Consider the following 12,816-nt stretch of genomic DNA (forward strand, 5'->3'; position numbering starts at 1 on the left):
GAAATAAGTCCAAAGATGTGCAAGTTAGTGTGGATTGGCCATTCTAAATTGCCCTTAATGTCCAAAATGGTTAGGTGGGCTAACAGGGTGGAAGTGTGGGCTTAAGTCGTGTGCTCTTTCCAAGATCCAGTGCAGACTCGATGGGCCGAATGGCCTCCCTCTGCACTGTAAATTCTATGAAAAAGCAGAAAATTCGGAGGGGAATTGATTACAAAAGTAGCGAGGTTATGCCTCAGTTATACAGAGCATTGATGAGACCACATCTGGAGAATTGTGTACTGTATTGTCCTTATTTAAGGAAAGACATAAATGCACCAGATGCAGTTCGGAGGAGGTTCAATAGGCTAATACCAGGAATAGACGGGTTGTTTTGCAAAGTGATTGGAGAGGTGGGTTTGTATCTACTAGAGTTTTGAAGAGTAAGAGGTGACTTGGTCGAAATCTTTAAGATCCTGAGGGGCATTGACTGGGAGGATGTGGCGAGAATGTTTCCTCTTCTGGAGGAATCTAGAACTAGTGGTCACTGTTTCAAAATAAAAAAGAGGCAGAGCCAGGAAAAATGTGTTCTCTGAGGCTGGTGAGTCTCTGGAACTCTCTTCCTCAAGAGGCAGTGGAAGCAGAATCTTTGAATATAATTAAGGCAGAGCTAGATAGCCCCTTGATTATAAAGGGGTGGAAGGTTATCGGGAGTCGACAGGAATATGGGGTCGAAGTTACATTCAGCCATGATCTTATTGAATGGCACAGCAGGCCTGAGGGGCTAAGTGCCCTTCTCCTGCTCCTAATTCGTATGTTCGCATGTAGGCAATATATCTGTGGAGAGAAGCAATTAGTGTTTATGGTCATTGAGCTTTCATCTGAACCTTTTTACCCCTAGCTTTGTTTTGTGGCCATCAGCCAACCTTCTGTCATGTTGCTCATATTTCCTTTTAGCCAAACGTGCCTCTTTTGCAACACTTCGTCAGGAACCTTTGTAAATCGAAGTACATTACCTCTCACTAAATTCCTTTGACAATTCAATCGGCCACTTCTTAAAAAGAAAAACTTTATTAAACTTGGCAAATGCAAATTGCCTTAAATAATCCAAAGACATTAATCTTTTGATTAATCAGTGCACTACTACATTCTCACTAATTTAATCTCCAAATATAGATTCTATGAGTTGCCCTCAACTGCCACTGGATTAGCTGGTCTATCATTGGTCGATTTTATCCTTTAAGTACAAGTGGTACATTAGCCAACTTTCCAGTCCTAAGGCATAATGTGGGATTGAAAGATTGTGACCTATGTTTCTACCAACTCTGATTTTACCTGGGCCCACTGACTGATCCACCTATAATCCTGCTCACCTTTTTTTCAGACTAAATCCCTTTTATCTAATTATCTCTAAGTGTTATCCTGGCTGTTCTTTAGTACAATTATATTTTCACTTCCGCCATTCCGCCAATAAGAGCAAAAATTGTATATTTCCATAGAATCCCTGCAATACAGAAGGAGGCCATTCAGCCCATAGAGTCTGAGAGAGCACCCTACCTATGTCACCTTCCCCGCCCTATCCCTATAATCCGACCTAACCTGCACATCTTTGGACTGTGGGGGGAAACCCGAGCACCCAGCGGAAACCCACGCAGATACAGGGAGAACGTACAAACTCCGCACAGTAACCCAAGACTGGAATTGAAGTCAGGGCCCTGGCGCTGTGAGGCAACAGTGCTAACCATTCTGCCACTGTACATATCACTTTTCGAATATGGCCTGTGGGAGAGTAAAAATATAGGAATGAACCCTGAGCTTGAGTTGATCTGAAAACTGCTTCCCCCTCAATTGTCTTGCGCTTCCAAGATTTCAATAATAGCCTCGTAAAAGTCACTTGAGATGCTTGAAGTTACTGCATCACCTCCCATTTGAGTTAGTCCTCTCTGAAAGCTGTAATTTGTTACTGCGACCAGAGATATAAGGGTAATTCGTTACTTGTATGTTCATAGACGGAGCAAGTTCAAAGGAGCAACAGTTTGGACAGTGCTGACTCATCAACTCATGTTTACTTTTGGATGGCAAGGTGGCACACTGGTTAGCTCTGCTGCCTCATGACGCTGAGGTCCCAGGTTCGATCCCGGCTCCAGGTCACTGCGGTGTGGGGTTTGCACATTCTCCCTGTGTTTGCATGAGTCTCACCCCCACAACCGAAAAGATGTGCAGGCTAGGTGGATTGGCTACACTAAATTGCCCCTTAATTGGCAAAAAAATAATTGGGTAATCTAAATTTAAAAAAAAACTCATGTTCATTTTGAATGTAGTTTCCTGCTTTGAATCAGTTCTATTACCCTTTAGAGGTTGGAATTGCTTTGAGCACATACAGTAATTTCCCAATTCTCCACATTTGTGTGAGCAATTGGACATGCATCATACAATGTGGTTGAGTTAGAAGCTTTCTTTGAGCCTATACAGGTGTTGGTATTAAAACAGCTCCAGTTTTAATTTTTTAAAGAAAGAGATTTGCATATACCTGACGCCTTTCATGACCTCAAGATATCCCAAAGTGTGTCACAGCCAGTGAAGTATTTTAGAATTGCGTAAAGTAAGAATCACAGAAATAGTTTGCGCTCAACAAGGTTATGATAAACAGTAATGAGATAAGCGACCAAATACTCTGTTCTCGTGATGCTGGCTGAAAGATTGGCCAAAACACCAGAGAGGACTCCTTTGCTCTTCTTCGAAGTTGTGCTGTGGGATCTCTTCTGTCCAGCTGAGAGGGATTATAGGTCCTCATTTTAATGTCTTGGCCAAAGATGGCACCTCTAACAGCACAGCATGTCCTGCAGACTGCCCTGAGATGTCGGCCTAAATCAGATGCTCAAGTGTCAGGCATGTAACTTGAACCCACAATCCTCTGCCTCAGAGGTGTGAGCACAGAGAATACTTCAGAATGTTTGCTCTGCTGACAGTATGGGGCTGTTTGTTAGCTGGAACAAGAGTTGTAGGGTTGTTGACATTTTGAATGTGTCCGTGTTAACAGTTGGAAGGGAACATTTGTGACACACACTCTTGATCACCTAATTGGTGTAGGAATCTCATTGAGTAGCCTAAATTTGGAAAATTTCTATTGTTGCCAACCTTTCGTATCTGCACTGGATTCTTTATTGTTGTCCATAACATTTTCCCTTTCCACCATTGTCTCATTATTATTATCTTGTGCGTGTTAAATTGGCAGCTAATTTTTTGCTATTTTAAAGCATTTTCATCACCAGCTGTTAGAGTGGATAATGTGTACTTTAAAATTTAGCTCAGTTGGCTAGACAGCTGGTTCATGATGCAGAACAAAGCCAGCAGTGTGGATTCAATACCTGTACTGGCTAAGGTTATTCATGAAGGCCCCGCCTTCTCAACCTTGCCCCTTGCCTGAGGTGTGGTAATCCTCAGGTTAAATCACCATCAGTCAGCTCTCCCCCTCAAAGCGGAAAGCAGCCTATGGTCATCTGGAGCTATGACAACATTGCTTTTTTACATTAAAATATCAGTCCTCTTGCATCAATTTAAACAAACAGATGGTCCAATATGGTTCTTACTATCCGTATCAATTATTTTGCTCTACTTTATGGAGGGCACTTTGCAGTGTCAAATAAAGCAGCCCTCACTTCCTGAATAAGTAGCTTTCTCATATGCCAGAGGATTACAGGCCTCTGCTCAATGTGACATTTCAGAAAGCTATCTTACTCCTGGAGGTTGATTCATAAATGTGTCACTGGAGGGAAAATCTAGAGGAGCCACGGACTTGAGTGAGTCATAATAAAAACAATAAAATGCTGCAAATCCTCAGGTGTGGCAGCATCTGTGGAGAGAGAACAGAATTAATATTTTGGGTTGATAATTTTTCATCAGAACTTAAGTGAGTCATGTTCACTATCTCGCAAGTACAATGATCTTGAAAGTGCAAAAACCCATTGCACAGCATTCCAGTGACAGAGGTTCCCACCCCGACATGTTCGGACAGCTACCAGAGTGCTATGCAAAAATAAATTTGTTAAATGAGATAACTTGGAATTGCCTCAACTGTTGTCTCCGAATTATTAGCAGGTTTGTTAGTATTAAGGTCAAAGTGTGAATGTTTATTATCCATCAGCGCGCTGACTTCATGAAGCTGTTTCATAAAACCTCTGACTCAACTTAGGTTAGGTAGATAGGCCATGCTAAATTGCCCATTAGTGTCCAACGGTTGGGTGGAGTTCCGGCAGTCGGATGGGTTGGGGGGGCCTGGTGAGATGCTCTTTCAGAGAGTTGGTGCAGATTTGATGGGCCGAATGGCCTCTTTCTGCACTGTAGGGATTCTATGATTCTATGAACTTGCATGTCCCTGGATAAGACTGCAAAATATTGGAAGAGTTGGTTCAGAGCAAGTGATCAGTTTAATTTTCTCCTTCCCTTCCACCTCAGAAAACACTTGCGATGGGGCACGCAACAAACTGTTGGACTCTCTACATGATGAAAGAGCAGTGAATTACTCGGGGTCGAGGGCTCTCAAAAAACAGCCGTACTTGAACAAAACATTGCATAAGCGGCCCGAGGAAGATCCCACGCCTATGATGGCCGTTTGCAAATCTCCGTCTTCCAGCAGTTTGGAAGGGCAGATGGGGAGGAAGTCAGTCAAACCTTTTCACACGACTGTCAAGCACAGTGTTGCACGGGCTCCAAAAAAATCTGGAAAAACGTCCTCTGACTCGGAATGTGGTGAAGACAAGTCACACAAGGCATCCCGCTCCCTGACCGGCAGTGAGGTGGACAAGGGCCTCGCTGCTCAGAATCATGGAGTAAGTGGTCATTCTTTGGCAATTGAGGGAAATCATTGGTTAGTCATAAAATCATGCACTCACCCAGCATAGAAAGAAGCCATTCAACGTATTATATTTGTGATCGCTCTTTAAGAGAGCTACAAAGTGAAAGTACCGCAGATGCCTGAAAAGTAGAAAATGTTGGAAATGCTCAGCAAACCTGTACCACGTGTAGCAGCTGAGATGAATAGCATAGATTAATTCGAGGAGAAGCTAGTCAAGCATACAAGGGAGAAAGGAATAGAAAGGTATGTTGATAAGATTTGTCTAGAGCATAAACATCAACCAGTTGGGCTGGTTCAATGCTGTAAATTTGAAGTAACTCAGGGCAGCACGGTGGTGCAGTGGTTAGCACTGGGACTACGGCGCTGAGGACCCGGGTTCGAGTCCTGGTCCTGGGTCACTGTCCGTGTGGAGTTTGCACATTCTCCCCATGTCTGCGTGGGTTTCACCCCCACAACCCAAAGATGTGCTGGGTAGGTGGATTGGCCACGCTAAATTGCCCCTTAATTGGAAAAAAAAATAATTGGGTACTCCAAATTTTTTTTTTAAATTTGAAGTAACTCAGTGCAAGGTTAAGTAAAACCCGCGAGGTGATTCAGATACCGGAGGCGAAATTCTCTGGTATCGGCGCAATGTCCGCCGCCAAAAACGGCGCAAATCAGTCCAGCATCGCGCCACCCAAAAGGTGCGGAATCCTCCGCATCTTGGGGGGCCGAGCCCTAACCTTGAGGGGCTAGGCCGCGCCGGACTGATTTCCGCCCCGCCAGCTGGCGGGAAAGGCTTGTGGTGCCCCGCCAGCTGGCGCGGAAATTACATTGCCGGGTGGCGCATGCGCGGGAGAGTTAGCGGCCGCTCACGGCATCCCCGGGCATGCGCTGTGGAGGGAGTCTCTTCCGCCTCGCCATGGTGGAGACCATGGCGAAGGCGGAAGGAAAAGAGTGCCCCCACGGCACAGGCCCGCCCGCGGATCGGTGGGCCCCGATCGCGGGCCAGGCCACGTGGGGGCACCCCCCGGGGCCAGATCGCCCCAGGACCCCGGAGCCCGCCCGCGCCGCCTTGTCCTGCCGGTAAGAGAGGTGGTTTAATACACGCCGGCGGGACAGGCATTCTAGCAGCGGGACTTCGGCCCATCCGGGTGCCGGAGAATTCGGCAACCGGCGGGGGCGGGATTCAGGCCAGCCCCCGGCGATTCTCCGGCCCGGCGGGGGGTCGGAGAATCCCGCCCCAGGTATTCAACAATATGCATAAGTAGACAGAGCAAATGAAATTAAATGCAGATAAGTGAGCCCCTAATTTCCTCTGCAATTGTGCCCTGAGACTCCACTTAAAAGCTTAATTAATATCTGTGGTGCAAACATTGGGGTGGGGAGGTTACTGGGGGAATGATCTCTTGGTAGTTTCAAGGGGATGGATTTGTCTTGGTAATTTACAGTGTTGATTTTTAAAGAGGAATTTATAACCCCTTCATGATCCGACAGTGAGGTGCCTCCTGTCTGCTTTTTAGCCTGTAATGGCTGATACCTAGAGGTGCTTTTCTTTATGTACATAACTATACATTGAGGTTACACTCATTGCCCCCCATTGCAGAGAACTGGCTGCATTATTTTATACACAGCTGTGAATTTATCTTGAAGGGCCTCGTTTAGCTGAAGGTTGCCAATTTGGACACAGCAAGATCCGCCAGGTGAAAGTGAAATTGCCAAGAGGTGGTTTCTGTAAACAAAGAAAAGTACAGCCCAGGAACAGGCCCTTCGGCCCTCCAAGCCTGCGCTGACCATGCTGCCCGTCTAGACTAAAATCTTCTACACTTCCTGGGTCCGTATCCCTCTATTCCCATCCTATTCATGTATTTGTCAAGGCGCCCCTTAAATGTCACTATCGTCCCTGCTTCCACCACCACCTCCAGCAGTGAGTTCCAGGCACCCACTACCCTGTGTGTTTTTTTTAAAACTTGCCTCGTACATCTCCTCTAAACCTTGCCCCTCGCACCTTAAACCTATGCCCCCTAGTAATTGACCCCTCTCCCCTGGGTAAAAGTTTCTGACTATCCACCCTGTCTATGCCCCTCATAATTTTGTAGACCTCTATCAGGTCGCCCCTCAACCTCTGTCGTTCCAGTGAGAACAAACCGAGTTTATTCAACCGCTCCTCATAGCTAATGCCCTCCATACCAGGCAACATTCTGGTAAATCTCTTCTGCACCCTCTCTAAAGCCTCCACATCCTTCTGGTAGTGTGGCGACCAGAATTGAACACTATACTCCAAGTGTGGCCTAACTAAGATTCTATACAGCTGCAACATGACTTGCCAATTTTTATACTCAATACCCTGGCCAATGAAGGCAAGCATGCCGTGTGCCTTCTTGACTACCATCTCCATCTGTGTTGCCCCTTTCAGTGACCTGTGGGCCTGTACACCAAGATCTCTCTGATTGTCAATACCCTTGAGGGTTCAACCATTCACTGTATATTCCCTACCTGTATTAAGCCTTCCAAAATGCATTACCTCACATTTGTCCGGATTAAACTCCATCTGCCATCCCGCCACCCAAGTCTCCAAACAATCTAAATCCTGCTGTATCCTCTGACAGTCCTCATCGCTATCTGCAATTCCACCAACCTTTGTGTCGTCCACAAACTTACTAATCAGACCAGTTACACTTTCCTCCAAATCATTTATATATACTACAAACAGCAAAGGTCCCAGCACTGATCCCTGTGGAACACCACTAGTCACAGCCCTCCAATTAGAAAGGCACCCTTCCATTGCTACTCTCTGCCTTCTATGACCTTACCAGTTCTGTATCCATCTTGCCAGCTCACTCCTGATCCTGTGTGACTTCACCTTTTGTCCCAGTCTGCCATGAGGGACCTTGTCAAAGGCCTTACTGAAGTCCATATAGGCAACATCCACTGCCCTACCTGCATCAATCATCTTTGTGACCTCCTCGAAAAACTCTTATCAAGTTAGTGAGGCACAACCTCCCCTTCACAAAACCGTGCTGCCTCTCGCTAACACATCCACTTGCTTCCAAATGGGAGTTGTTCCTGTCTCGAAGAAGTCTCTCCAGTAATTGCCCTACCACTGACGTAAGGCTCACCGGCCTGTAGTCTCCTGGATTATCCTTGCTACCCTTCTTAAACAAAGGAACAACATTGGCTATTCTCCAGTCCTCCGGGACATCACCTGAAGACAGTGAGGATCCAAAGATTTCTGTCAATACCAGTTTGTTCTGTACTGCTATTTGCAGGCCCTGCTGTGCCTGAACACTTTATTTCTCTGCATTTGACCACTGAAAACACTTCACCACCACCCCCACCACCCACCCAAAACAAGTTGGATTTTTATGACAATTCGACAGCTTTGTGTTCACTTTTACTTGTTCCAGCTCTTAATTTTCAGACTTTTTAAACTGAATTCAAATTTCAAAACTGTCTTGGTGGGATTTGAACTCACATTATCTGGATTATTGATCCTGGTTTAGTCTGGATTACTGGGCCAGCAATATTACTACATTCCAGTACTCCCAATATAATTAAGATACATTATAAAATATAATTGTCAGAAGGACTGTATAAATTGTTGGCTGTAGGATGGCAATAAGAATTTGGCCCCAAACCACTGTTCCACCCATTTCTCTGGAAATGTGTATTCTAATCTGAACAGATTACCTCGATTTTGTGGGAGAGGCGCAAGATGTCCACTGAGTTGCATAAATAAAATGACGGTCTTCTATTCTATCCCACCAGTGCGTTGGTAAAGAAGGGGTCAGCAGTGAGAAAGTGAGCACAGTGAAATCCCCCACAAATTCACGGAAATCGCTGAGCAGGAAGGTGAAGTCAGTGAAAGAGACGGTGAGGAGAAAGATTACAAAGACGTACAGTGTTACTGCTCCCCCCCAGGTAAGTAAACCCTCTCCACCGCCCTTTAAGACCTTCTTTAAAACCAATCTTTTGGTCACCCCACCTAATCATCTCCTTCCTTGGCTCAGCAACTGCATTTCCTCATATCGCGACGTGAAGTGTCTGCGGACGTATTTTCCATGTTGTGGGAACGCAGAAACTGAGTAGACTGTTCAGTACCTTTTAGCCTGGTCTGCCATCTAATGGCTGATAAGTGACCTAACTCCATATAGTTGTCTTTGCCTTATATCCCTTAATATCTTAGGTTCGTAAAAATCTAGGGGTCTCAGATTTAAAGTTAAGAATTAATTTAACATCATCTGTCCCTTGTTGGACCCTGTTCCAAATTTCTCTCACCCTTTTTGTGTTGAATTGTTTCATAATTTCGCTCTCAAAAGATCTAGGTCTACTTTTTAGGCTACGTGCCCACTCCCAGACTGCACAACAAGTGGAAATATTTTCTCTCTCTATCTTATCAGTTCCCCTTAGTATCATGAAAACCTTGATTAATTCACCATTAGATCTTCTAAATACCCAGAGAACACAACCTTAGTTTGTATAATTGCTTTTCATAACTTAACCCATCAAGTTCAGGTATTATGTTAGTAAATCTACACAGCATTCCTTCCAAAGCCAATACATCCTTTTACAGAATTAAGCACAGGACCCAAAGTCTAATCAAGTCTCTCTCTCTTCTTATCCCCTTTGACATAAAAGTGAGTATCCCATTAGCTTTTTTATTTGCTGTACTATCCATGGTTTTTTAATGATCTATTTCCATGTACCTTTAAGTTTCTTTGAACCTCCACAGTTTGTAACTGTTCAGCATTTAGAAAGTAATCTAATTTATTATTTTTTGGTCCCAAATGGATGATTTCACATTGGAGTCCATTTGCCACATGTTTATCCATTTATTTTATTTATTAATATCTCTTTGTAATTTTATGCTTCAATTTACACTGTTAAAATTATTCCTTTCTTTGTGTCATCACCAAACTTAGATCATGGTTCTCTGGCCTGCCATCCAAGTAGTTGGTTAATATGGTGAATAGTTGAGTTCATAATACATATTCCTTGCAGGGGGCATGACTCATATTCTGCCCGTTATCTCCAGCCACTAGCCATTTTCCTAACCACGTCACTAATTTGCCCTGTAAAGGCATTATATAAATGCAAATTTATCCGTTTCAATCTGTTGATTGTCACTTGGTTAATTCTTGCACCTGTATAGCGCCAAGAAACGTTTAGTACTGTCCAATTACGCTCATCCAGGAATAGCATCAGTAGAAAATGTGTACTTGCTTTGATTTGGCATTCTTGCACAGTTTGTGGGTTGGATAAATCCAGGAAATAGAGGAACCTTGACCTTTCACACAGGTGGAATAATAATTAAATTGATTGGCCTGCAATCTGTCCCTCATTGGACCTCTCATTTCCTACTCCCACACATTTGGTGGAAGCTCTGTTTTATTGCTTGTGATAAATGACAACGTTTTCTGTTTGTTACCTAGATGTCCTGGCTAGTGAGGATCACAAGATAATTGGTGATAGTAATCTGAATACAAAAATAAAGTTATCTAGGGTTAGAATGGGCAGAGGAAAATCAAAAATTGAACAGAGTCCATATACTAAATTGATTTGTTCCCTTTCTCCCCAGTCGCCATCGAATGGAGTGATGTCCACTGCTCAGATTCCAGATCCAACTGATAAATCCATCCAACAGGACAGGCCCAAGCTAACTGGCGGTGGTTCAGTGGAGAGTCTACGAAGCTCCTTGAGTGGGCAGAGTTCAATGAGTAAGAGTCCTTTCGTTGCTCAGCTTGGGTGGCCAAAACCTCCAGGATAATCCTGGAGCATCCAGAATTTGAAGATTAAGCTCCATGATGCTGCTGCTGCAAGCAACCAGGGCGAAAGTTCAAAGAGGCATTAAACACTTTTTGTTGATTTGCTTTGTATATGGGGATAGAAAAGCTGTTTGATCAGTGCCCAATATTAATCCAGTTGGATAAGAAAGAGTCTGTTTGCTTTCCAGTCGGCATTCTGGAAAGTCGCAATGTTATGAAGTTGGATCATTGGTGGGAGAGTGGTGGTTGGATGGTTCAAGGTGGGAGATAATGTGAGGAAATCTCCAGTAAACCCAACCGAAGTTGACAACCTTACTTTCAGCATTTGTCGAAATGAAGAAGAAGACCTGTTGCTTGTAAACAGAAAGAGAAGCAAACTGTTAGCTATTCTGACCCATGAATATCTGAACAATTAAAATATAAAACAGAGGGCTAGTTTTACGGCCTAGGTCGATCCTAACAAGTTCGGGCTATCATACTGCTGACATATGATTTTCCAGCCCTGGGCATTTGATTTTTTAAAATGAATTTAGAGCACCCATTAATTCTTTTTCCAATTAAGGGACAATTTAGCGTGGCAAATCCACTTACCCTGCACATTAGGTTGTGGGGGTGAGACCCACGCAGACAGGGGGAGAATGTGGAAACTCCACATGGACAGTCACCCGGGACCAAGATCAAACCCGGGACCTCGGTGCCGTGAGGCAGCAGTGCTAACCACTGCACCACCGTACCACCCCCTCCCTCGGCATTTAGGGGCTGGTTTAGCACAGTGGGCTAAATAGCTGACTTGTAATGCAGAACAAGGCCAGCAGCGTGGGTTCAATTCCCATACCGGCCCCCCGAACAGGTGCTGGAATATGGCAACTAGGGGCTTTTCACAGTAGTAACTTCATTGAAGCCTACTTGTGACAATACGCGATGATTATTATTATTATTTGCATTGTCTGCTCCCACTGACTGAGGCCTATGCCTGAAGGTTGAGGCAAGAAACAGGAGTACAGTAGGCCTCAAAAGCCTGAAATCTTGGCCCTTACCACAGAGAAATTCTCTCCAGAAGCCTCAAGAAGATGCAGAATCCTTGGGAGGGAGTGGGAGTGAACTGTAGCTCCACTTCAGAACTCGCCCCACAGACTCTCCAACCCAGTGCAGACCCTTTTACCAGAATTAATTCTTCACCTCAGAGAAAAGGAGGCAGAAAGCCAAAATGTCCCCTCTTCACACTGTTACACTGGGTCTACACCCACTATTGTTACTACAGGTCTGTTGGCAAGCCACTGGAGGCCCCCAGGGAACCGTATTACAGAAATCTGCCTCTTTTTCTTAACATCACCTGGGTAATGGTGATTCGCTGAGAAACATTTTTTCTCTCCATAACCAGTCATGTCACTAGCCAACGCTCAGTAGGCTGAATTGGTGGTTACCCTTGTGACTTGAAAGCCACGTCTCTCTCAAACCTGAGCCAGAGGTTACATTTTCCAATAATCCTTGCAATGTACTTACCCGGAGGGAAATTACAAATCACCGAGCAGCGGGAGAATCAGGCCTCAGTTTGGAGGATGTGGAATATAATGGCTAAGAGTATCTTCTTTACCTCTCCCTGTTTCAGGCGGTCAGACAGTGAGTACCACAGATTCATCAGCAAGTAACAGAGAAAGTGTTAAATCGGAAGATGGTGAAGAAGAGGAATCGGCCTACCAGGGGCCTTTTTGTGGCCGAGCTCGAGTCCACACTGACTTTGTTCCAAGTCCATACGATACAGATTCACTGAAACTTAAGGTACTACTGAATTATTTTCACTTTTGTCTTTGTTTTGCTCGTAAGGGGTCCAGGGGTTTACTTACCCCCCCCCCCCCCCCCCCCCCCAAAGTTTTTTTAGAATTTACAATCTTTAGTCAAATGGACCTGGTGCCCAGCTCGCTAACCAAACTCACTGGATTAGCACTAAAATAAGAAGAAAATACAGTGGATTCTGGAAATCTGAATTAAAAATCAAAAATGCTGGATAAACTCAGCAGGTCTGGCAGCATCTGTGGAGAGCAAAACAGATAACATTTAAGTACACAGACTTAAAACATTAATTGTTTCTTTCTCCTTGGATCCAACCAGACCTGCTGAGTTTATCCAGCATTTTCTGTTTTAATGTCACCAGATTAGGGTAGTCTGTCACCTCCCCGCTGGTCACCACACTGATGTCCCCATCACCAGATTTGGGCCATTCGTCTCAAGAGCACACTGAGC

The 12,816-nt window shown here is 44.6% G+C and overlaps 1 protein-coding gene across 4 annotated transcripts in view; it reads left to right on the forward strand.

Annotated features, from left to right (window-relative positions):
• The window catches only part of sash1a (SAM and SH3 domain containing 1a), a 233,169-nt gene that overhangs the window by 175,551 nt on the left and 44,802 nt on the right, over positions 1 to 12,816 (forward strand). For all 4 annotated transcript variants that reach the window (XM_072504812.1, XM_072504821.1, XM_072504828.1 and 1 more), the window contains 4 exons: positions 4,432 to 4,805; positions 8,579 to 8,731; positions 10,389 to 10,527; positions 12,185 to 12,354. In XM_072504812.1, coding sequence (XP_072360913.1) covers positions 4,432 to 4,805; positions 8,579 to 8,731; positions 10,389 to 10,527; positions 12,185 to 12,354 — 836 coding nt within the window. The remainder of the gene's footprint in view (positions 1 to 4,431; positions 4,806 to 8,578; positions 8,732 to 10,388; positions 10,528 to 12,184; positions 12,355 to 12,816) is intronic.

This window comes from Scyliorhinus torazame, chromosome 1, assembly GCF_047496885.1.
Source record: "Scyliorhinus torazame isolate Kashiwa2021f chromosome 1, sScyTor2.1, whole genome shotgun sequence".
NCBI lineage: Eukaryota > Metazoa > Chordata > Chondrichthyes > Carcharhiniformes > Scyliorhinidae > Scyliorhinus > Scyliorhinus torazame.